Source organism: Lemur catta, chromosome 11 (assembly GCF_020740605.2).
Source record: "Lemur catta isolate mLemCat1 chromosome 11, mLemCat1.pri, whole genome shotgun sequence".
NCBI lineage: Eukaryota > Metazoa > Chordata > Mammalia > Primates > Lemuridae > Lemur > Lemur catta.
In genome coordinates this window covers 47,284,447-47,311,977 of record NC_059138.1, presented here as the reverse complement: position 1 = coordinate 47,311,977, position 27,531 = coordinate 47,284,447, and the positions used below count along the sequence as shown (strand labels likewise).

Here is a 27,531-nt window from a genome sequence, read left to right as displayed (position 1 = left end):
CAACAAAGGGTCATTGTGGCCCTTGATAAGAGCAGTATTTGAATGTGGGAACCAAAGTCCAACTAGGATGGATTCTTGAGCACATAGGACTACAGACAATGACTGTAGATAATTATTTTAAGGAATTTTTCTATAATTGTGACATGGACAGTAGTTGGAGTGACAATAAGATCAAGAGACTTTTTTTTTAATAGGAGAAAGAACAGCATATTTATAGGCTAATTGAAATAATCTAGGAGAGGAATGCTACAGGAGAGATGTGGGATAATATATACCTTATTGAAGAAAGTATTGAGGAGACAATTTTCCCCAAAAACTGGGTTATTTTAGAACATATATTAATGAAGTGGCTTCTTCTTTGTATAATGAACTACATCTTGTTCATTATCCATGGCAATTGATAACTAGATGGAAATAGAGGTTAGATAAATTTAAAAATATGTTCAAGGAGGAATGTGTTCACATTTGAGATAGTGATACACATTGTAAGAACTATATGTGTTTAGAAGATTAATATATAATTATTTGGAAACAAAATGCCAGAAAAATTAAATAACAACCTTAGGGTCATATCTTGGCCAATTTTGCATTGCAAAGAATACCTGAGATAGGGTAATATATAAAGAAAAGAATTCTCTCTGGCTCACAGCTCTGCAATCTGTACAAGAAACATGGTACCAGCATTTGCATCTGCGTCTGTTGAGGGCTTCAGGGAGTTTCCAATCAAGGCATAAGACAAGGGGAGAGCAGGTGTGTCACATGATGAGAGAAGGAGTGAAAGAGGGAGGAGGGGGTGCCCACACTCTTTTAAACCACCAGCTCTCACATGAACTAATACAGTGAGAACTTACTCATTACTGCAGAGAGGGCAAAAGCCTTTCATGCAGGATATGCCCCCATGGGACCCAAACACATCACACTAGACCTCACCTCCAACACTGGGGATCAAATTCCAATGTGAGATTTGGAGGGGTCAAAGATCCAAACTATATGAGGTCACATAAGTAGATAATTTGAAAAAACTGATGATCGGATCTAAGCCTACTGCTTTTCAGTTCAGTAGTGTTTGTATTACATCACTGTTTCAACCCTATTTTTTAATAATAATTAAAATCTATCTAATACCATATATAAATCTATTTAGCAATGTTCTAAACATTACTGATCTATGGAGGTTCACAGAATTGTGGAAGTTACACAATAATATAAAGTAACATATGATGTAATATCACCATGCAAGTGTTGTATAAGGAGCCTTCTTGGAATTAAGAGGATAGATAAAACTCATTGAGGTCTACAGTGGTCATCCATGTCCTCCTGGAAGGGCAAAAGAGAGTGAGGCCTTGAAACACTTCAATTGCATCTTTGGTTTTGCATAAATGTGGAAGGACTTTAGAAGGGGCATAGCTTAAGTGAAGGCAATTTTTACTGGAATTAAACCCAGTCAACTATTTTTTGGTTGAAAAAGTTCTTTTTGGATCTTATATGCAATTGATTTATTATTCTATAAATGATTGAGGAGATAAAAGGTTTTATGTGCAACTGCTTGTTTTATAACTTCACTTACCTAAAATTTGGCTTGAATTCCTTGGGTCTTATTAAAGGAATTTTCACAGTGAGATGGATTCAGTACATGGGTATAAATATAAATATAATGACAATTTTAAATAGAATGTCATTGGATCTTTTTAACAGAAAATTTGAAAAATGCCTCTCTGGTTTCTTAAGAACCAATAATATACAGTTTGCATTTTGTAAAGTCCTTTAAACATGCTTCTTTAATCCTATTAATTCAAAAGAGGCATAAATTAGAACTAAAGTGCTTTTTACTTGTAAAGATGGTCATAAAGAGGTTTATTTGACTAAAGCCATAGTGAGCCAGACGCAGTCTAGAAAACAAGATAAATACTTCAGTAATCCCAATGGAGTGGTGAACTGGAAGAAGCAACAAAAGTGAACTTGTCTGTTGGTACATTCAGTGGAATATAAATAGAGCTCTTTTGAAAAAGAATCTTGTTTTTCTAAGTAATGCTTAACATTAAAATATTAATATAAAATATAGCTGTAATGGGTGATGGGATTTAGAATTAGAAGACATAAATAGGTTTGAGCTGTTTGACATGTAGTATCTATGCACCATTAGAATAATTACTCGTTCTTTCTAAGTTTAGGTTTTCTTCTCATCTGGAAATTAGGTGCTCCTTGAGGACCAGTGTACATAGTATTAATATATAAGAAAGCTCTTCAGATGTTATAAAACACAAAATGGATGTTGTGAGAGACTTCAAAGAGAGACCAAACATGATATATTTTTAAATTTATTGAAGTAAGATATGAATAAAATTTAGAGTCTTTAAAAAAAGGCATCTTAGGTAGAATGTTTGCTGCCATAGATAACAGCAGAGGTACTTGAAATGAAGTCTACCATAAATCCTCATCTTGGCCTCTTTTTTCCAAATTAATGTATATAAAATGAATGTACTTCCCTTCTTTATCTGAGAAAACCAAGGTGAAAAAGTTTATGTATCATTGCTTTGCACTAAGCAAGTCATTTACCACATCTGGGAATTAAGAAATAAGTTAGTTCAAGATGTACAGATATGACCAGTCTAGAATTGTAAAGGGAAAAAGTAATCACTGGACCACCTTGCATAAATTAACATATGCCATGATTTAAGGATTTGAGGACTATTCTAGTGTGAGGAAAAACGAAAGAATCCAATGCTTTAATGCAAGCAAACTGAGGATAATGGGGCCGCAGTGTACTTTAGCCTTTCGCCTTTCTATTCTAAGTTTGGTTCAAGCTCCAGTAGTATCAGCAAAATCTGGGAGCTTGTTTAAAATAATGAATCTTGGGTCTGCTCCGTGGCTTCAAAACAAAAATCTGTATTCTAACAAAATCTTCAAATGCATGTTATTAATAAATCCTGAGACGCAATGCTCTAGGGCCCCTCCCCCCCTTACATATGAGCTTGTAGAGATCACAACAGGAACCCCTTGTGACTGCAAAGCATTAGCACAATTGGGTCTCTAAATCGCACATTAACTTCTCTAAATTATTAAAAGGCTGTAATAAATCCTAATTTAGATGAAAGGTAGATAAACCAAAGCAAGCAAGAATCACTAGTTCGAAAAATCATTAGTTAAATCTTTATTAGACTTCTTATGTGCAAGAAGTGGTGCTGAAATACAGCAATGATTTAGACATTATTCTTATGCTCAAGGTCTTCTAGTCTTTTTAAGGAACAAAATAAGTACACACAGTAACTAATAAAAGATTAGGGCTATAGTGTAAATAAAACCAAACACATGAAAGAATTTAGAAGAATTTGGGTATGATATTGAACCTTGAGCATTGGAGGAAGCTTAAAATTTATTGAATGAAGAGCATGTTGACATTGGAGTATTTTAATCATGAAATTGACCTAATTTACTTGTGATTGGGGAAAAACAGTATAGGCAGCATCATGTGGTGGGGATTGGTTGGAAAAGGGGCAGAGAACAAAGTAGCTTATGGCCCTGTTACAGTAATTTATAGAAGTAGTAATATGAACTCTAGCCTGCCTAGCAATAGAAACAAATATTTGAGGAATGAGAATAGAGAGTGTGTATGACAGAATCTATAAGTTTTTAAATTTAGCTGGCTTTTGGTGTGAGGGAAGTTTAATGGAAAGCAATTATTTAAACAGGTGAAAGAAAAATTAAGGGAATAAGGAAGCAAAACTAAAAGTGATTCTAAAATGTTGAGCCTGAGGAGTAGGTAATATCATTGAAGTCATTAAAGTCAGTAGGATGAGATAATTGGAGGGAAAAACGACAATACCTAGCGGGCTGTGGGAAATTCTGAACTGGGACACTTGGCGGGGGGGGGGGGGGGGGGGGGGGGGGGCGGTAATGGGGTTGTAGTTGTCTTTGTGGAAGTCATTATCAGAGAACTAAGAATTTATGAGAGACACAATTTATGTGAGATAACGTATAAATGTAAGACATTATTTCATTGCTTATACCCATTAAATACCACCTGAAATTGAGGAAAACAATATTTGATGATGATATTTTCTAATTTCCCTCTTGGAAGTACATGTGCAAATTTTGAGGCAAATTTTCTGCACACCTGTACCAGGATTTTGTTCCTTGAGCAAGTGATTAGAGGACCCTCATCTGTAGAAAACCTAGAGAAACACTTACGGATGATTATCGACTGTTTGTTCTGAATGAAAAGCCAAACTGAATTTTTCTGAATCAATAGAAATTAAATTTCAGATCAAATGTCATACTGAATGCCCAGCATGATAAATTTCAAAAAACCATGTTCTGGCAAATTATTTTAAACTTCATAATAGCAAGAGAGATGTGATTTGAACAACTCCCAGGAAAAATAGAAGGCGCATTCAAATGCTTGGGAATACAGATGGCATGAGACTTCTCAACCGTCTCACATATGCTTTTTAACATTATTTTTGATATGCATATACTTGCCTTTGATTAATATAAATAATTTTGAAAAGTAATATTGTTATAAAAGGTTATCTTTTAAGTTACACTGAAGTTACACTACTGGCCTGGCGCAGTGGCTCACACCTGTAATTCTAGCAATTTCTGAGCCCAAAGCAGGAGGATTGCTTGAGGCCAGGAGTTCAAAACCAGCCTGAGCAAGAGGGAGAGCCCCATCTCTACTAAAAGTATAAAAATTAGCCAGCAGTGGTGGTGCCTGTAGTCCCAGCTGCTCGGCAGGCTGAGGCAGGAGGATTGCTTGAGCCCAGGAGTTTGAGATTGTAGTGAGCTAAGATAATGCCACTGCACTCTACCCTGAGAGAAAAAGCAAGACCCTGCCATAGGAAAAAAAAAAAAAAAAATAGTTACACTATTTAAGAGTTACACTTAAAATATAAAGCAAAGAGCTATCTCACCTTACTTTGTAGTGATCTTAGTTTGAGGAATTATTTAATCTTATATTTTTCCTGCTATTTAGAGTCAAGAGTAGATATTGTATTAAGCTGTGAATTTCTGAGTTGTTTTCTACATTAAATGTATGTACTTGATTGAAAAAACCCTCATTGATTTGTAACATGACGTTTTAATTTTAAATTTCCTTGAAATTTGAAAAAAGGATAAATTCTGAATACCTCGAAGGAAGTTAAGAAAATAATTATTAAAATAGAATCAATCCTCCTCAGAATTATACTCTCAACTCTTTCTGAGGAAGTTTATTCTGTCATGACATTGCTCTTTTAGAAATGTACTAGATAGTTATAAAACTAACCTTTTTTATAGATCAACAGGCAAAATTATCACAGCAAAGCTTCTGAAATTTAAAAGGGCTCAGTTCTACTCAAAGTATGAATTTGAAAGGACTCATAACTAAAAATTATGAGTCTCACAGTGATGGATTATGTAAAGCATCCACTATTGAAAGCTAGCCAAATAAGATTAAACCTGTGATTTAAAAGTATGGATGTGGGTGGAAATGTGACAGTGTTAAATTGCCACACTCTGCTCCACATCCTGTCCTGGCAAGAAATAGATGATATAATAGGCTTTATTTGTTTCTAATTTATGATACCTATGTGATATCATCTGATTTATTATTACACAGATATTGTTCTAAGACCTAATGAACAGGATGATCTCCAATATTCCATTGGAGAAGAGCAAATGAGAATTTGATTTTGACTGTTATTGTTCTCTCTGATTTGGACTTGCATGTGCAAGAAAACTGTTAGGCATGGATATTTCACCTAGGAAAGCAAGTGATAATATGGTGTATACCTGTAATTTTGAAGGGATCTTTTGTAGAGATTTTAGGTTTGACTAATGTTTCTTTATATGCTTTGTATTATCTCAGCAATTAACTAGGGAGACTAAATGTACAGAAGTAGAGAATAATGGGTATTTTTGTGTGGGTGGAGGTGAGCCGTCTTGATAACCAAAATCTTTTTACATGATCTCAAGCCTCAGAAAACCTGCTGGAAATCAGGTGGGGCCAATTTAAGATGAGTGAATTTTCCAAGGTTAAATCCAAGGGAGAATCAACATGCCTTGCCTTGGACAAAAGGCTGTAGCCAAAACATTTCTGGAAACAATAGGAAGAAGCTTTGAAGAAACTCTGTAGAGGGGATCTTAGGATACTAAATCAGAAGGAAAAGCCCTGGGAATTCAGAGATGGGGAGGGAGCTGAATTTAGGGAGAAGGCAGCAATAGAAAGGAGACTGATAGTGTTAAAGACAAACTTCTTTACTTAGCTTTGCAGAGAACACATTAGATATCCAACCTTCCTCAAAAAGTCTTAGAATAGCCCTACTGATATAACTGCTATTTCCTGGAGGAAAAAGAAGAGTAGGTGGGGCAAGAATTTGTGCTGAATATCCTGAAATGGCAGGGAAAGGTGACTGGGTTTTGATCTGGATCTATTTTTAGCTGTAAGCATTCTCTGCTGAGGAATTTTATTCCTTAGAATGGAGTAGATTAGAATTTGACTTTATCTAAAGCTGATTTTCTTTTTACCCTATGAATTTCTTCCTTTAATAACCTTAAGGTTTTTTATTAAAAATAATCTTACAATTAAGTGTTTTTTTTTGTTTGTTTGTTTGTTTTTTTTTTAAAAGGATGTGGGAATCCATTTTTTAGCTATGTGGTCTTCTCCTGAGAGAAACTGACAGCTCCACCCAGTTCAGGATCTCTGGCAATAAATCCAGTATTTCAAGGGTATGGGATCTTGTTCATTTAACAGTCAAACACTGAGGGAGTCTGTGTTGCCTAATCCTAAATTTATTAGATTCAATATGACTAACCACTCCCTTCCTTTTTGGGATGAAAAGGAAGAATGTAGACCATCAGGTCAAATGTTTCTTCAGGCTCAATGACCAATTGTATTAAGGGATACTAAAAGAGAGATACAAAGAATTCTTTTTAGAGCAAAAGTTTGTTTCAAGTAGGAGCAGGGAATACCTGGTCTTTAGCCTTCCCCTTAAATGGGGGAGTAGTTGGATGTGAGTGAGGAGATTCATTGTTGCTGGACTCCACTACTGAGAGAAAATTGGTTATGTGAAGACCACTTAACCATTCTAGACCTCACTGAATTCATAACATGTGAGTCAAACAAGATTTATTGAGAAGATTTTTTTAAATTAATAGCTGTAATTGTTTCTGTTCTTCTCAAAGGTTAGAGACCACATGCTGCTAGAAACCAGAGCAGCAATCGACAGAAGATAAATAAATGATAGTTTGTTATTTATGTCCTCTATTTTAACAAAATGAAAAAAGAGGGTTCTAATGTTATAGACTCATTTGGTTTCTCTACCCAGACTTGGAGATTTAAAAAATTGAAGTATCATTGTTAGACTTGCTAAAGGAAGTATAGATAAGTTCTTTCCATTTTCCTACTAGAGATACTGAATGGCCTACTACTTTAAATACTATTGTCCTTTGTCATCAGTATATTTTCATTTGTGTCGTGGATAAGTATTTCTTCTCCACTAGACTGCAAGTCCTATCAGGGCAGACATGTGTCAAACTTGTTAGTGTATTTTCAACACGTGCAAAGTAACTGGTGCTCTTAGATGAGTCAGTCATTGCCTGCAAAAGTAAAGTTTTAGGAAAGTAGTAACTCACTTTGTTGGTGCTAGAAATGAAAAATTATTTTAAATATGGTTGTTGACTACATGTGGAAAACATACAATTTTCCATGTGACTTCTGGTAAGAGATCTAGAGATGTTGATGAAGACTACACACACACTCTTCAGAAAAATGCACACATACATACAAACATGAAAATTTCATGTTGTTTTATAGGAACTAGGATTCTCAGAACTATCCTGTTGTCCCATAGGGTTTATTGATGAAGGGTCAAGACACCTTCTCTGTGTCATCCTTCCATCAAAATCCATACTATGAAATTATTATATTCAAACAAGTAGAATAAATGAAAAATAATATCTTGGCTTCATTAATTTTGGAAATAATCAGATTGTACATTTTTCCAAGAGTACGTTGCTAGAAGAAAAATGGAAATTTGAATGCCTGTATGATTGAGTGAGATTACAAACTGGAAACAAGGTAGTAGAGAATGTACCCCTAAAAGGAACAGTTAGAGGGAGTGATTATAGTTGATTAGGTCAAAGGTTTAAGCAGATAGAACAAAGTCATTTAGGACCTAGAGATCCCAAGGAAGGTTGGGGCTGGTTAACCAAGCACAGAGCAGGCCTCCTCTGACTAGCACATGTGAAGCAACACACTCACCCTTCTTCCCAAGGAAAAAACTAACCTTCCCGTCCAAAAAGCTTGAAAACTATGGACAATCACATACCTAAGAATTTCCACTTCAGGAAAAAAAAAATAAACCTCTGAAGTATTTTGCAAAAATATTAGTCTTCAACTTTCAGGAGTTTGCACCCAGCAGAACCAGCGTTCATTTCTGATTCCCAAAATCCAGGGATCTTAGCTTTAGGTGTTAAGAGACATGCTCTGGAATTATCTTTTTTTTTTTTTTTCTGGGTTTTGGTTGATGATTCTGTGAAAACACAAATGACTTTGCTTGGTTTGGCAGACATGCAAGAAAGATAAGCTGATTGGGGAATAGGGAACCTGTTCCAATATCTGTCCCAAGGTCTTTTCATAATGTGTGTGTGTCAGCCTGAGAAATTTTCATATGTAATGCCTCAGTGTAATTATTTAGTTTGGCTATATGCTTTAATCCTTTTGATGCTAGCATTGTCACAAGGCAACATTAAATCATTTGGAATGATAACACCCTAGGTTATTTTTGCAGCTGTTTTTCCTTGTCAAGTTTGTTTGAAACTAGACCCAATAGGATTGGTTATGGTGAAAGAAAAGAAAGCAAGTGACTATGTCAACTTTATATTTATTTTCCTTCCTGTATAAGTAGAAACAAAAAAATGAAATAAAAATGAAATACTTAGTTCTTAAACATCCTCCTCTCATTGCCACAATTCAAAGACTCCACATATTTGAGTAAATTCTGGGCGGTCTTCCTGACCTCACCTTTCCCTATTCTCATCCATCCTGAGCACTTCAGCCAGGCTTACCTTTCTAACATTCAGCTATGGTCTTTGTCAGTTTTCTGAATAAAAATTTTTAGTGGCTTCCAGTCACCTGTGTGATAACCAAACTCCCCAGCCTGCCTCCTTAGCCTTTGACCATCTAGATGCTGCCTTTATGTCTACTCTCACTTCTCACTGCCTCCATGTATCCTTTATGTTCCAGCATAACACATTTATTCAATCCTACAAATATTTATTAAGTGTTTTATTTGTCTCAGACTCTTAGCTAGGAGCTGGGGATTCAATGATAATTAAGACATGGTCCTTCCCCTGAAGGAGCTCACACTCCAGAGTCGGAGACATATTAAAGTGCAGTGTGTAAGTGCAACATGTGATGATACGTCTCTCTGTACATTCTAGTGGTTCTTCTGCCTGGAATGAACCTTCCTTTATATATTTCCTGTCAAAATTCTATCTGTCCTTTGAGACTGCTCAAATATCACCTCCTTTTAGAAGGTGATATACAATTAATTACTTGAAACATTTGTTAACATTTTATGTAGACTTCTATTATAATTTATTTCACATATGTTGTATTTTGTATACATATCTGTTTCCACACTGATCTACAAGCCCCTTACATGCAAAGCTCACTAATCCCAGAACCTTAACACCATAGTCAATACTCAACACAAAAAAAATTCTAAAAAATATTTGTGGAATGAGTAACATTTCAGTATTATACTAGTATCATAAAAAATATAGAGATGTTCTCATCTTCCTAACTCCGATTTAATGGAAGATGAGATAATATGTTTTTGAAATGTAACTTATTTGGCCCAAAGCAGAGTTTAATGATCACATTCAAAATAATAATATTTTACTATATATCAGATATTATTCTAAGATCTTTATATAAATTACCCACTTTGATCATCATGAGAACTATATGAGTTGGGAAATATTATGATTTCCTTTTTATAACTATTGTATAGACTTCAAAAAAAACACATCATCATCACTATAACTGCTGATAGATATATAGCTCTTACTAAGTGCTAGGCACTATTCTAACACTGATCATATATTAACTCATTTATTTCTCACAGCAGCATGGTTCATTACATAGTTTCTATTATTATCCTCATTTTATATATGAGGAAACTGAGGCACAGGTTAAGTGACTTGTTCTAGGTTACACAGCCAGTGAGTTGTGAGGCCAGGATAAGACCTGGTAGACTGGATCTACAGCTCATACTTTTACTCATTATGCTAAGTAATGTTTCATTTTGTAATTAGTACTGCAATGCATAATTCAAAATAATGGATTATTATTCACAGGCACTTGAAATAACAAGGATTTAGATCATATAAACTACTTTCCTCTACCAGTTGAATCAAAATATGCTCCTGGGTGTTCCCTGCTATACTTTTGATTTTGCCCATTTCAATCTTTGTTAAATAAAAGAAATCCCATGGAAAATACAGAATTGCCTAATTGAATTAAGGTTTGTGTGAAATGCATTCTCTTGTCAAGGCTTTAGATTATATCTGTTTTAGCTATTCTCTTGGTTCCATTATTCTCTTCTCAGTTCTACTTTATGATCAGTATGGTAAGTTTGTTGGATATTAGCCCTGCAAAAATAAGCTTACTGCATTTGAAGCTGCTAAAAAATATTATACCATTGGGTCTCTGGTCTGAAAAGCAATTAAAGTTATATTTAGCTTAATAGAAAAATAATTAGTATAGACTTCAGACTTCCATCCCATGTACACAAAGCATGACCAATAAATATTAATAAGATATTTATGTTTGGGAAATCCATACTCACTTGAGATTTCAGATATTATCTTATCTTCTTTAGCATTCTGACTTTTGCTTTGTCAAAACTAAGGCAGGGATCCAGCTTAGAAACTGAGGGAAATACATTTACCCATTGTAAAGCAGAAAAAAAAAAAAAATTGAAGGGAATTCTCCAAATATGAAATAATAATGAAGTCCACAGCTGATGGATGAAATATAAAGCCTTTAAATTTAAGAGACTCAAATATCCGTTTTACAGATGTTGAAACTGCCATGATACTTTTTAGAAGCATCTTGATGCCTATTTATAAGACATTATCTCTTTTTACCTTTCTCATCAATTAATAATAAATTACCTTAAAGTAATGAATTGGTGTCAAAGTCTGTTAACATATAATGGACTACATAAATGGTAAATTATATCATTACCATATTGGTATTCAGTACTCTAGGATTTTAGAAAATGAGATGGTATTCTAAGTACTTGGGGTAAAATCTTATTGAAAAGATTTGGGTTCCTTATAGGAGTCACATTTATAAATGAAACAAAGAATTGGGACCTACAGAAAAATATCAAAGTATCAAAAGTACAGAGACTGGAACTCTGATTCAATTATCACTTTTGCCACTACATAATTTTGACTTTTAGGGCATGTGACTTCACCTCAAAGGGATTAAATACCTTCATTTATAAAATTTTGAATTTGCAATAATTGATTTTCCAGCTTTAAAATTCTGATTCCATTACTAATTCAGGGTCATATCTCTTTCAGAATCCATTTGCTTGGATTTAGCTTCTTTGTTTGCATCTCTTGTCACATGTGTGAAACAGAAATAGTATAATCCTTCAAATGCAGGCATCCATCTAAATACTATCAAGAGTAGGAAAGGTAAAAGACAAGCCAAAGACTGGAGAAAATATTTGCAAAAGACATACCTGATAAAAAGACTGTTATAGCAGCACAATTCACAATTGCAAAGATGTGGAAACAACCCAAGTGCCCATCAATACATGAGTGGATTAATAAAATGTGGTATATGTATACCATGGAGTACTACTCAGCTATAAGAAATAATGGGGATACAGCATCTCTTATGTTTTCCTGGATAGAGCTGGAACCCATTCCATCCCAAGAATGGAAAAACAAGCACCACATGTACTCGCCATCAAATTGGTTTCACTGATCATCACCTAAGAGCACATTTAAGAATAACATTGATCGGGCATCAGGCAGATGTAGGTGGGGGATGGGATGGGTGTATACACACATAATAAGTGCTATGGGCAACGTTTAGGGGATGGACACGCTTGAGGCTCTGACTCAGGGGGGTGGGGGGGCAAGGGCAATATACATAACCTAAACTTTTGTACCCCCACAATATGCTGAAATAAGAATAAAAAAATAAAAAATCAGAAAAATTTAAAAAAGTGGTACTTCAAAAAAATAACAATGTGAACATAGGGTTGTAAAATATTTTGTATTTAATTGGGTATTTACATATTTATATTCATTTTAATATCATGTATTTTTCATACATAAAATATTATGTTAATAAAATACAAATACATCTATTTCTAAATGAGTATATGTAAACTGTAATTGTTTGCATATATCTGAATTGGAGCCTTCATGCTGTATATAGGCACTTACAAAGTGGTATAATATGTATATTGAAACAAGTAAATATTTTTCTTATTAAGAATTTTTTCTTCCTTTCCTTCCTTCTTTTTCTTCCCCATAGACTTGCTGCTTTCAAACAGCTGTATTCCCTTTTTGGGTTCATCAGAAGGACTGGATTTCCAAACCCTTCTGTTAGATGAAGAGAGGGGCAAGCTGCTCCTGGGAGCCAAGGACCACATCTTTCTGCTCAGTCTGGTTGACTTAAACAAAAATTTTAAGAAGGTCAGTTTATTTATATATATAGTTGATTGAATTCATTTATTTTCATCTGTGTTCTGTTTTGTTTTAAGTGACTCAATATTAAATGTAGTAATTCATTTACATGTCAAAAACATTAAAAGAACAGATTGCCTCATATACATTTTAGATTTTTATGGATTTAAGTACATATGCATGTTCTTTATTAAGAGTGAGTGTAATATTAATATTAAAAGCTTTGAAAGTATAAATGAAAAACTTCAAAAATTAGTAAATATATACTAGGCTGTACAACAGAAATGCAGAGTTTTGAACTGAACAAATGACAAGTGACTTATTCAACAAGAATGAACATTTATAAATATAATAATTGTTGTAAAATTAAAATTTTATTAACTTTCAATTAACAATTAACCATACCTTCAACTGACAGTTTGACTGTGGTGATGTTTTAATATCATACTGCTCATACAGTTTTCTCCACACTCTTATTTCACATCTGAACAGATTTATTTTATGGCCCAGTCACTCTCAGCTAGAGATTAATAATGCTCTACAGCGGGCTCTATAAGAACAATATTACCACTAAAAAGAAATATACACTAGTTGTTTAAAATCCAAAAAGCAGTTGCTACTTTTCCCTACATTTTCAAATTGCAGTGTGAAACTCAGAGGAAAGAGTGCCACACTTTAGATTTTATCAATTATTATTATCTAGTACTTTAGCAAATATCAATATCTATGCAAGCAGAGATAGATACTAAGATTGGCAGTGATTGAGTGATTGAAGAGAAGTCATAATATATGTCCTACCTGGATCTATGAGGCATCTTCTATTGTTATTTTTTAACTATCTTTTTCAGAAGCATTGCCAAAGAAACATGAGGAGCTATTCCAATAGCTTCAGGTCAATAGTTCCCAATATTGAGTTCCTATTAAAGAAAGAGCTGTTTATAGGTCATTCTAAGACCTTGAAGCTTTATATAGCATTCATCTACAAATTTAACTTAACCCTCTAATCATGAGATGTATTTAATAACCAAATATCAGATGCTCAGTTATGAGTGTTATTTGTTCCAAGAGCTTTAGTCTGCATAGGCAAAATATTTATCTTCATGTGTGTTAATATTGCTAAATTAATCCCTGCATTACAACAATAGTTTTTGCTTTTTAATCATTCAATTTTTAAGTAGTTCTTCTATACCTTTTGAGTCTCATCAAAGAAAAGGAGTCATTTCTTATGAATATTAAGACTTGATAAGGAAATAATCATTGAATGCAAATGTATTGGCATGCATTTCATGTAATCTGTGTTTCTAGAAGAAAAAGTGAAGGCTAAAATATTGCCAGTAGTTGTTCTCAATTTCACACTTAGAAACCCATAAGATTATCTTTAAAAAAAAATAAAGTTATCCTATAGCCTGGATATTGTTGAGTAAGATAAAATAACCAGTTGATTTGGTACTAGAATTTGAAAAGTTTGCCCTCCATTCTAACATTGTGGCTCCATTGCATTTTTTCTTAAGGCTGTGTTTTTTTCCTTCAGGAATTTCTTTTAAAGTAGTCATATTCCTAGGAGAGGCAATCGATGTTATCAAGTAATATCTCAATTGTCAGTAAATATCTTAGCAGAGGATGACAGTTCTTATGAAAGAGGCCAAAGAAAAATGTTAGTTAATCTTTGCAGTTTCACTTTAAGAGATACTACATAGTATAAAAGGTATTTTCCCAAATATGTCTCAGTTTTAATATAACTGCAAAAAGCAATTCATACTTTTAAGGGAATTTGTTCATGTTCTGTCCTCTGCCTTCAGGGATTGGAAGGAAAAGTCTATTTATCTGAACTGAATGTATTAGATCATTGCTTAAAATAAATGCTGATAGAATAACTTCCTTCTTTGACTATTTTAAGCAAATCTCTCTTTGGCCATATTCCATGCTTGAAATGTGCTAATATTTAATAAAGTAAATGTTTGTGTAATACCAATTTCTCTTATGATGTTATTGAAATAAATGGTTATTTGAATAGATTATAAAGTTAGATACTTTCTACATAACTGATATTTTTATATCTCTATAAAACGGATAATTGATAAGAGAATTATGTATGCAAAAGTAACAATTTATGTTTATGTAGGTATCCACCGTTCCAATTTATATAAATCATTCCAGTGATAAAAGGTACTCCACAGTAGCAAGTAAGTGTCAAGATGTAGTACTTTAGCAGTGTTTAGACCTATGGGGTTTGCATTGGCTCAGTGCCCTTCGGCAAAGATCCAAACTCCTCTGTGGAGAAAACCACACGTGTTGGGACTCTGAGGGGCTGAAGGGTGTCCTTTGTACTCTTTAGAGTTAAAGCAATCTACAACACGCAATAGAATTATGAGTGACTGGTTGGGAATTATTTTCCCTTGGAAATTAAAAAAATCTGTTAGAAAATACTGAATTGAAGTAAGCAAAATTGAGGATATATGTGTACTTGGAGTTTTTGTACAAACACTGCTGTGCCTATCTTATCATTCATATTTGCCATGGGCATTTATTGTGGAATCACCAGAAATTATAGGAAAATCATTTACAAAATGAGTTAGGTAATAAATATTTAATAACACCTTTCTTATTATATTTACTCTTGTTCAGACTAGATTTTGAGTCTAGTACAGTGAATGGTGTAGGTATGTTTAATAGTTTGACAAATGACTACAGAAGGCAGTCAAAATTAAATTTTTTGCAAACATTTCCACTTTCTAGAAAATAAAAATTAAGCAGACTAGTTTTTTTTTTTTTTAAGCTCTCTGGCTCCTAGATAAAAGGGATGAGATTCTGGTCTGGTCTTGTTTTTCTCTTTTTTCTTTTCCTTTTACGTTGAGGGGAAGGACTGTTTTTATAGGGACTTTTTAAACAATGGCAAGTGTAATTGCACATTGCAAGTACATATCACTTCATGATTTAACTAGACTTTTCCAAAGTTGGTCCATAACACCTCTCTTGAGTTGGGAATTATCCGGTGGACTCCTTTCTGGGACAGGTTCTGGACTGTAAATGCACATTGATTTGACATTCCCTTTCTCCAGGACTAGATCAAAATGCAGCAATCAGAACCAGCCAGAAGTGATCACATTCTGAGGGAAGAAGATGGATCTGAACTGTACTTACCACTTTCAACACTTGTGTTGTAGGTTGAGTTCCCTCAGAAGCCAACTCCGAGACGAAGACTAGCTTGTGGAATATTTATTCTAAGGGAATGTTCTTGGGATCAACCCTGTGGGAGGGAAAGCTAAGAAATAGCATTAGGCAAAGGGAGAATTAACCTGTGATCCAATCCCAGCAAAAGGCTCAGCTGTCAGGCCAAGCTGATAAGATGGCAAACATTTCAATGTATTTTTCTAGCATGAGTGATAATACCATAATTCAACTGAGTTTATCTTTTTCTCCTTTCTAATTCATTCACCACAACCATCAGACTTATCTTTAAAAAATTAAAGTCTGATTATGTATCTCTCCCTTAGACAACTCTGGCAGTTTTTCCTAGGAACTTGAATAAACTCCAGGCTTCTTAGCGTTGAGTCCTAAGGCTCTTCTCCCAGCCCATTTCTAGTCTATGTTTACAGTCTCACTTTTATCTGTTCTTCACTGTTCCCTCGCTTGTACTCTATTTTCTGCTTCCCTTTCCCTCCATCCCTCTCTTTCTTCTTTACTCAAACTATCCAGTTAATTTTTTCCAAAATAAATAATTTACTTTCAAATTCTGTTCCTTTCTTAAAGCTTCCTGGGATTTTACTTTCTCGCTCATCTCATTCCTCATTCTTGAAGGCATTTATGTAAGTTTACTCTTGTCACCTTTGGCTCTCCAAGGCTCCATCTGACCCTGAGGAGACTTAACTATTTTTTTGTGTTTACTGGAGCATTTTATATATTTATGCCAATGTCAGATGTCCTAGCTGACAACATTATCATTATTCATTTGTGTCAATATATCCTCATTCACATGATATGTTCCTTGAATAAGGGGATAATTTTTTGTGTATTTCTGATTCTCCTTTAGCAAATAGCACAGTATCTTACACATAAAAGACACTAAATAGTGTGTTTCTTTAATTTTTTAATTGGTGATTTTGTTAGTTTTCCTCTTTTGAGTGAGAAAGCACTATGTTACTCTTACCAGTTAGTGTGCTGTCAGCTTAGTATAAAAGACACCTATCTTATTTATTATATCATGCAACAAGAATAATGCCCAGAGTTTGAGTGGCTACAGAGATGAAAATATCATCTGCCTAATGATGTTATAGAGGACCCAGTTCTTTTTGCCTTTGTCTGCCATTCTTGGTGTTGGCATTATCCTTCAGTTGGTAGCAAGGGTTGGTAGCAAGATGGCTGCAAGAGTTTTCATGGCTCACATCCAAAGAAATGTAAAGGGAAAAAAATAATCACTTGTTATGTCTCTTTCATAAAAGTAAGAAAAACTTTTGCAGAACCCTCCCTTACATTTCATTGGCCAGAAATGCATCAACCAATTCCCAAACTTGTAAGAGGGGTAGGGTAACTATGATTTGCTTATATCAGTCATCTCAAGTGGAAGGAATGTTCAGGAAGTAATCAGATTGATCACTACGCTTACAGACAGGGAGTAGAAAACAATCTTTCTTTAAAAGTAATTTACTTGGAGGACTGATTTTTTTTTTTCAGTTTAGTGTAGGTAGCCCAAGAAAAACATAAAAGTTTTCTCAACCCATCAAAAAGAAGAGTATTAATATGTTTGCCTATTTGGAAATATTTATAAAGATTAGCTAGTTCTACAAGGAAATTGTATGGAAGAATTTATTTTTCTTTCAGGAGATAGCCTTAGAAAGTATTTATTGTCAGTAAAAAAATTCTCGAAATAATGTATTTCATGGTAAAAATTGAAAAATCTGCTAACTTTTACAAATACTTCTCTTGCTTATGTAAAAGTTCATTTGATTCTGCAAAAGTTCTCTCTGATGCTTAATTTAATCTAAGCTTTATGAAATCTAGTCTGCTGCAGATCTCTTCGATTTGGTGAGACAGTATAAGTTTTCTCCTTTTAATATTGCTACTTTTGGGAGGGTGACATTTCTATGAAAGGGTAGTTTCTCATTTAGTTCAAAGAATTAAAGTATGCATCATTGTTCTTTAGTCATAATATTTAGCATTATCTGCTAAATAATATACAGAGAAAATATTTTTTAAAAAATCAAATAAGTAAATATGACTTAAGCATTGTTGCATATATTTCTTAGCAGAATTATATAAAAAATAATGCTGCCTTTATTGATTTGGTTTTGTCAGTCTCTGAGGTTGAAACCAATGATATGTATTATAAAAGTAAAACAGTATACTTTATAAGATTGCACTTTGAGTAATTTTTTTCTTTTGTCTTTGTATGTTATTTTTCACTTTTTCAACAAAAATCCATTGAGTGTCTACTACTGGCACTAAGAATATTATAATAGAATATAAAACTCACATGTTATCATTGTTCATACCCTAATTAGGGAGACAAGGCCTAACATAATTACAAGACAAGTCAGAATATGTTAAAATGTCCCAAATAATTCCTCACATATGTTAGGAATCCAATGAGGGGAAAACAATAACATGCTTTGTATGGCTTTGAACTAGTTCAAGATGGATGAGTAAAATTTGTATTGGTATTAGTTGGTTAATATAAAATAATTTGCATCTAAATTTGGAACTTGCGGTTTATTGTTTCCTTGTTGTTCAGTTAGGGTGGGGAAAAACACGTTTGAGAATTGGAGCAGAAGAGAGTCTTTTTTTCTCTTCTATGTGTAGATTTCTCAAAGTTCCAATTAATGGATCTGGATTTTCCTGCCCTATCCCTTAATGTCCTACCCCATCTCTCCAGTCAGAGGAAGTACCTAAAAGAAGAACTCTAATAGTCTTTGAGAAAGGTGGCTAACTGTGAATAGACATTTATATCCATTTATCATTCATTTTATAAGTGATGTGTTAGACACCTGTTCAGTATAGACATTATAATAATGCAAGTGTTTGACATTTGTACAATATGGTTTAAGAACCTATGATTTCTAAACAAATGATTCTAAACCACATAGTAGCTGTCACTTTGACTATAAGTGAACATTCTCTACCACAGCCAGACTTAAGTAGTCTTGGCAATAATTCATAAAATCCAGAGCCCTTTCTATGTAAACTTCAGGAGTAATATATACAAACTAAAAGTCTCTCTTTTTCTTTCTCGCTCTTTTTTTAATGGAGTCATAGTTGACAGTAAAAATAATATCCAATACGTTCTGTTTAGTTATGTTACTTAGTTGGATTTCTGAGTTAATGAATTGTTGGGATCCTTCCATCTGAAAATGTTACTTATTTTGGAAGCAGTTCAAACCTACATGGGTGAAATGAGTCTCCAAACCAAGACACAAGCAACAAGTCACAAAGAGAATGAGTTATTAAACTGAGTACTGCTTTTATATCCATGTTATTAAGCATTTGTTTCTTGGTGTTCTCCTTTCCTTCTTTTCTTCCTTCCTGTCTTTTTTTTATTTCAAAATATTAATTAAGGGGGTACAAGTGTTTTTCTTACATAGATATCTTGTGTAATGCTTAAGTAGGGGCTTTTGGTGTGCCCATCACCCAATTTTGTTCATTGTACCCAATCAGTAAGTTTTTATCCTACACCCCTTTTCTCCCCCCTCGCTACTTCTTGGTTTCTCATGTCCTTTATATTGCTTTATGCCTGTGTATATACAACTATTAGCACCAACTTATTAGTGAGAATATATGGTGTTTGGTTTTCCATTCCTGAGATACTTCACCTTGGATAACGGTCTCTGCTTCCATCTAAGTTGCTGCAAATGACATATTTCACTCCTTTTTATGGCTGAGTAGTACTCCATGGTATATAAATACCACATTTTCTTTATTCACTCATGAATTGAAGGGCATTTAGGTTAATTCCACATCTTTGCAATTGTGAATTGTGCTGTGATAAACATTCCAGTGCAGGTGTCTTTTTCATAAAATGACTTCATTTCCTTTGGGTAGATACCGCGCAGAGGTATTGCTAGATCAAATGGTAGGTCTACATTTATTACTTTGAGGAATCTCCATACTGTTTTCCATAGAGATTGTACTAATTTGCAGCCACACCAATAATCTATAAGCATTCTTTTCTCTCTGCATTCATGCCAGCACCTATTAGTTTTTTTTTTCTTTTTAATAATGGCCATTGTGATAGGGGTAAAGTGATATCTCATTGTATTTTTAATTTTAATTTTCCTGATGATTAGTGATGGTGAGCATTTTCTCATATGTTTGTTGGCCATTTGTCTGTCTTGTTTTGAAAAATTTCTGTTCGTGCCTTTTACCTAAATTTTGATGGGGTTGTTTGTTTTTGTTTCTTGCTGATTTGTTTGAGTTCTTTGGAGATTCTGCATTTTAGTCCTCTGTTAAATGTATACTTTGTGAATATTTTCTCCCATTTAGTAGGTTGCCTATTGACACTGTTGATTATTTCCTTTGCTGTGCAGAAGTTTTTGTGCAAATCAATAATTGTGATTTTCCACATAAACATAAATAAAAACAAACACTGCATTATCATATCAATAGATGCAGAAAAAGCATTCAATAAAATCCAGCATGCATTCATGATAAAAACCCTCAACAAACTAGGCAGAGAAGGAACATAACTCAAACTTATAAAGGCCATATATGACAAACCCACAGCCAACATCATATAGAATGGAGAAAAGTTGAAAGCATTCCCCCTAAGAACTGGTATAAGACAAAGGTGCCCACTGTCACCACTTCTATTCAACATAATATTGGACGTTCTAGCCAGAGCAATCAGACATGAGAAAGAAACACAGGACATCTAAATCAAGAAAGATGAGGTCAAACTATCCCTGTTTGTTAACAGCATGATCTTGAATCTAGAGAACCCCAAAGTCTCCACCAAAAGACTCCTGGAATTGATAAATAAATTCAGCAAAGTCTCAGGTTATAAAATCAATGTACACAAATCAGCATTTCTATGTACTAATAATAGTCAAGTGGAAAGTCAAATCAAGGACTCAATACCATTCACAATAGCTACAAAAAAATAAAACACCTTAGACTATGCTTAATAAAAGAGGTAAAGGATCTCTACAAGGAGAACTACAAAACACTGATGAAAGAAATCACAGATAACACAAACAAATGGAATAACATCCCCTGCTCATGGATTGGTAGAATCAACATTGTTAAAATGTCCATATTGCCAAAAGTGATTTATAGATTCAATGCAATCCCCATCAAAATACCAGCATCATATTTCACAGATCTAGAAAACAATAATCCTTAGCTGCATTTGAAACCAAAAAAGAGTCCAAATAGCCAAAGTGGTCATAAGTAAAAATCTGGAGCAAATCTGGAGGCATTACATTACATGTCTAAAAGTTATAGTACAAGGCTATAGTAACCAAAACAGCATGCCCTGGTATAAAAGTAGATGTAGACCAATGGAACAGAATAGAGAACCAAGAGATAAAACCATATACCTACAACCACTGATCTTCAACAGAGCAGACAACAACATAACCTGGAGAAAGGAAGCCCTATTCAATAAATGGTGCTGGGTAAATTGGATAGCCAAATACAGAAGAATGAATCAAGACCACTATCTCTTGCCATATACAAAAATTAATTTAAGATGGATTAAAGACTTAACTGTAAGGCATGAAACCATAAAAATTCTAGAAGAATACGTAGGTAGGCCGGGCGCTGTGGCTCACGCCTGTAATCCTAGCACTCTGGGAGGCCGAGGCGGGTGGATCACTCGAGGTCAGGAGTTCGAGACCAGCCTGAGTGAGACCCCATCTCTACTAAAAATAGAAAGAAATTATCTGGCCAACTAAAAATATATATAGCAAAAAAAATTAGCTGGGCATGGTGGCACATGCCTGTAGTCCCAGCTACTCGGGAGGCTGAGGCAGTAGGATCGCTTAAGCCCAGGAGTGTGAGGTTGCTGTGAGCTAGGCTGACGCCACGGCACTCACTCTAGCCTGGGCAACAAAGTGAGACTCTGTCTCAAAAAAAAAAAAAAAAAAAAAACAAGAATATGTAGGTAAACTCTTTTAGACATCAGTCTAGGCAAAGAATTTATGACTAAGACCCCAAAGGCAAATTTGGCAACAACAAAAATAAATAAATAGGACTTAATTAAATTAAATAACTTCCCCTTTTTTCCAAATGGGTTATAAAGGCAGGCAAGTCGACTAATATGATATAAGCTTTCTCTGAGAGCACAGTTATTATTTATTTTATCTGCAAATCTAACAGTAACTGGCATGTGATCTCATGGAGTATAATAGTACAACTTTATTTTACCTTCTATAATCCCTTTCAATCTGTCCTGTGGGACTAGTTCTTCTCCTGGGCCTGTTCGATAACTCTAGCAGGACCCATGGCTTTCAAGGTCATTTAGGTAATGCAGACAATTGCTGTCTAGAAATTAAAATGCGAATCTAATGTTATAAAATTTTCCACTTCATTTAAAATGGAACTCCTCCCTCTGCCTGTCTCTGCTTGGGCCTGCCATGTAAGGGAGGGGCCTGCCATAGGGACATGCTCAGAGGTGGCTTCTCTGTTGATCCCCCCTAGTGCTTTCTTTCCCCTAAGCTTGTTAAACAAACTGTATTATCCCTGCAGAGTCAAATCAGAAAAAAAAGGGAAGAAAGATGAAGGGTTTAGAGAAGTGTCTTCTCTACTGACATTGTCAGGGGGTATCACTTCTCAACTTCCTGGCCTTATTAGACATTTAAAGTTGACTTTTCTTTTATGGGCACCTTTGTGAGTTTTTGGAATTTCCCCTTTCTGGAGTTCTTTCCCTTGCAGTTCTTTGGATAAGGGTGACTGCATTTCCCCTCTGACTGGTATGGTCTCATTTTTTATCCTGAGACAGATTGCAGTAACACCAGGTGTTAGCTTCTTAAGTCTTTTTACTGAACCCTCTTGAACAGGACCTAAGATGACCTCATGACATCCCATTTTTGAGCATGGCTCACATCTGTTACATGGAAAGCCATTATGTACTTTTTCCTGGACACATTCTGGAAGTGCAGACTGATACCAATTTAGACATTAAGCCTGTTGTCTGTTTTCATTGCTGCTTGTCAATCTCTCACCCTTTAGATATCGCCATCTACAATGTCCCACAAAAAGCATGATCAAGGGCAAGTGCTTCCTGAGTTTCCATCGAAGCCTTTGTACCTGCTCTTTACTTCTAGGGGTTGTAGGAGTCATGATACAGCTGTCTCAGAAGACATTAATATTTTTCTGAAGGGGAAGAAACAACTTTCTAATCTCCAGTTTCCAACTGTTTTATAGCTTAGATATGGCTAAACGAGTCCAAATGCTTCTTGTCTACCTACTTTGAAAGTTTTTGCGTCTTTAGCTATCACTTAATTTTTTGCTTCAGTTTAAATTTCTCTTTTAAAATTCTGCTGTACTATCAAAGCCATAAAATAAGATCTCAAAAGAATGTTGTTTTACCTACAAATATCTTGGACGAGCTCATTGTATATCATTCTTGAAGTATTCACATTAGGATCATAGAAGTAAACAAATGAAGAATGTTAATACTCTTATTCATATTATTTACCTTTGGGATATTAATAGCATTAATCCAAACAATTTCTGATTTACACTTTGTTTGCCATGCTTTTCAGTAGTATTTCTGATGGGTTCCAGCAAAGCTAACCTATAACAAAGAATCCAGATAAAACATAATATAGAGAGCATTCCTTGGCCCATTTTTAAACAATTTTCAAATAGTTTCCTTTTATTTTGAGATAATACTTAATCATATTATTCTTTTTTATTCAATTAATTTTAAAGATCTTTTCACTTCAAAGTAATATATATGGAAATTAAGTGTTATGTACAAAATATTCAAAGAATTGTTATATTAGTAATCGAAAGTGAAGATGCCCTTTAACTAGGCCCCAAGATAAGCCTGTTACCTAAACCTCTCCTTAGAGTGTTGAGGGGAAAAATCAGTGTCATATTTAAATAGTTACGGTTTAAAGTACTTTGCATTTGTTTTTGATGAAAAAGTACTTATCTTTAAAAAAAGTGTTTAGTGTAAAAATCATTAAATATACTTCTGGATAAAAAGGAACTTTTTTACGGGTTTAAAAATGAGAAAATAATTTATCAACACAATATATAAATTTCATAGCCTACCTAAAACAACTGAATATTTTCATTGAATGACCTGAGATAATTTCATTTCACCTTGATAAAATAACATTTAGGTCCCCATATCTATTTAAGAACTTTACTCTTTTGGTTATTAAACCAGAGAGTAATCATAATTATACATTGAGTAAAACTTAAAGCTAAACTACTTAAGCTAGAATTTGGACACTCTAAGATTGAATTTTAAATCAGAATGTGAAATAATTTTGGATTTATTATTATAAATAGGAGGTTTTTTCCTTCCACCTAGCAATAGTAATGCAATTTTTATATTGTATTTCTCTGTATTTAACATGAAAATTGGGTATGTAATTATAAAATTACAGATTACTTGAAGTTCATCAAACTATGGCTTTATTTTTGAGGCTTTACATCATGAAAAGAACTAAGCTAAATGAATTTGTACTTTTAAATATAATAATTTTCAGTTGAATATTTAAACACATTTCTTTGCCTAACATGAAAAGGGCTTTGTTATTTCCTTTCCTTTAAGGAAGTCTAAAACAAGAGCGTTTTCATACATGAGGATTCTGCACTTGCTTGTTTTATTTTGAGTATAAGCAGAAATACTTTCATAATGCAGAATGACCTTCTGATTCCATTTCTATTAACTTGCTCTATGGCTGAATAAGACATTTCTGTTTAATGTTCTAGCCCGTAAGTCTATTATTTAGGGGAATAAGAATCAGAATAAATAACCTCTCATTTAAAATCAAGTTATTGATAAAAAATTATGATCCTTTTTATTTTTATTTAATACTTGAAATTAAGAAAATATAAACAGTTGAAAACCATGTGGACAATCTAATAAATTAACTTTTGGTATAAGGCACCCTGCTTAGTTTCATGGTGATTAATCTGTTCCTATTGCCTGCCAAGCACATGCTGTCTAGTAATCACAGAGGTAAAACAATCAACTCCTTCATGGATGTGCTGGCTTCCCAGCCTGGGTGCTGATGTGCAGGTCCCATCTGGTCACTGTAATGGACAGGCAGGATGTTGTCAGACTGCTCAGACTCCTGCCAGAATCTGACAAGAACTACTTCTTTGTCTCTAGTTCTAAGGGAAACTCTCCGTAGGTCACTTTTTAATAAACAATTATTGAGTGCTTACTATGTATATGGTACTGTGTCAGCTGCTAAAAAATGTAGGAAGAAACAGCAATGTCCCTTGATACTGAACATCAGTAATCACTGAACTTCAGTGAGTCATAAACTCCTTTAAGCATATCATAGAGGCTATGAACAGTATTGATTTCAAAAGTTTGAAATCCATCCACAAGAATGATTAGACTACCAGGTCTAAATTACTGACTCATCAGTATAATTCTTAGAATTTAATTTGTATGGTATATTAACATTTCTGTCTCTTTAATGCAATGCATGACTATTGAGGCTCTGCTATATTCCTGCAACTCTTTTAGATGCTGGGAATATAGTGGGGAATAAAACAGGTTAGGACTCTGTTCTCACAGTGCCTGTAATTTGGGGGGAAGGGGTTGATAGAGAAGAAAAAACAGAAACACATAAAATATCATTTATTGTTAAATGTTATTTTTAAAATGGGGTAGTATTCCTGCAAAACCACTTCAGATTGGTTATCAGAGAAAGCCTTTCTGGGGAGATGATAATAAAATTGACACTACTTATAAGAAGGGATCATTCAGAAGAGGTCAGATATATTTCAGGTAAAGCAAACTCTACCTGAAGGATAATAACGACATAATATTTGAAAGAGCATCTAATGTCGACATATAGTAACAGCTCAATAAATGTTACTATAAGTTTTGTTCAAATGGGTATTAACTTGGTACACGTGATGATCTCTGTTTTAAGGCTGGGCCACTGAGACTCGCACCGCAGCTACCTAAAGTCACAAACCAACGAGTGGTGTAGCAGGGACTCAGACTCACGACTTCTAATTCCACTGTATTTCATCGGTCTTTACACCTAGAAAAAGGTCCCAAACTAAATCTACTTGCAAAAAATAAAGTTCCAGATGGGTGTGATAAGCACAAGTATTATAGTATTAGAGAAGTTGGGTGGAAGAAGGCTAAAATGCAAAAGAGGCTTTTGAGCTGAGTCTGGAAAAAGAAAAAGGGGAGACAGTTATTACCCATGGCTTCATAAAGGAGGCTGCATAGGCAGATCATGGGGAAAAGCACATTAGACTCTATGCCGGGAACTTTGTCTGCTGTATTGAAGGATATTTTCATGGAAAACTTGCAGCCCTGTTCTTCTATGTTAATCTAAAAAGAAATTTATTCTTTGAGAACTTAAACTTGCCTTCTGTAACAATTTCCATCTAGGCCATTTCCAATTATGGAAGCTTTCCATTTGTTGCTCCTGTCCTTATTTTACAATACCTCATTCTTCAAGCTCAGATCTCTTGCCTCTCCCTGTCCTTGGAACCCAGACTAGCCATTGTTCCTTTAATGTTCAAATCCTTGTACCATATAACATTTAGAGTGATATTTTTTCCAATTTCTTTACAACCATTCAAAAACTTGTACCCTGTTCTTTGATAGAGATGGCCACTATCTCTACAGTTCTGAATTTTTGTCTTTAATTAGGTTTTATGAATAAGTTGCAGCTTCCTCTTGTGTGTCCCACTCAGTTGTTTTGACATCCCCGAATTAGGCCAAAGGGAATTTGACTGACCTTGCACTTGCTAACTTGAGTCAATTAACTTGCTTCTCTAAAGATGAAACAAAGAGTAGATATAATTAGAATTTCCTTCGGATGTTGTTATAAGGTCTTATCATTATTTGAATGTTTCTGTAACTTGACTAATGTTAAATAATTAAAAATAAATTGTCTGACATTTTCACCTTACTAAAATGATAACTGGTAATGAATTATATAAATTGTGACTGAAACAATACTTGTTAGGGACATTGTTGCATTTTATTTGTGAGTTTCTCCTGAATATTTTTTTCAAAGTGAAGTAAAATTGCTTCAAAAACAGATAAACAAAAAATCGTTTTGGATTTTGAATAGAGATAAGCAAATGAAATCAATATAAGATAACTAGATCATGGGTTGTATTTTTAAATTCGTGCAGCTTCCACTATATTTTTATAAGTAAATTGTTATTAAATCTCTTTTAAAATATGTTTAAAATAAACTTTGTGACATCCAAGCATATGTAAGGAGGCACTGGAGAAAATTTTTATTTTATTAAAATGATCTCTTTTCATACTGGTACTCCATATTCTTTAACTCTAAAAGAAATATATATATATATATATATATATATATATACACATACACACACACACATACACACATATGTATATATACACACACACAAATTTTTTAGAGGATAAATTTTGAACCTTCCAGGTGTAATATGAAAATATTAATACTTTAAAAATGATCAATTGTGAAATATTATAAAGGCAACATGAAGATACTAACTTAACAGTCAGTAAATTATAGAATATGGGGACTGGCTTATCAGACACAGTTGGTTTACAATGTTAATTCATAAATTATCACTTCTAAGTGAAGAAATTTTATAAATTTATTTTCTTCTGTTTCTCACCATCATCTTTTACCAGCAAGATCTATAAGAATTAGCATTTAAATTAAAACCAATTTG

At 34.0% G+C, this 27,531-nt stretch overlaps 1 protein-coding gene across 1 annotated transcript in view; it reads left to right on the top strand.

Moving 5' to 3' along the window:
• Nucleotides 1–27,531, top strand: part of SEMA3D (semaphorin 3D) — a 120,844-nt gene that overhangs the window by 6,921 nt on the left and 86,392 nt on the right. The window contains exon 2 of the mRNA XM_045564787.1: nucleotides 12,548–12,708. Coding sequence (XP_045420743.1) covers nucleotides 12,548–12,708 — 161 coding nt within the window. The remainder of the gene's footprint in view (nucleotides 1–12,547; nucleotides 12,709–27,531) is intronic.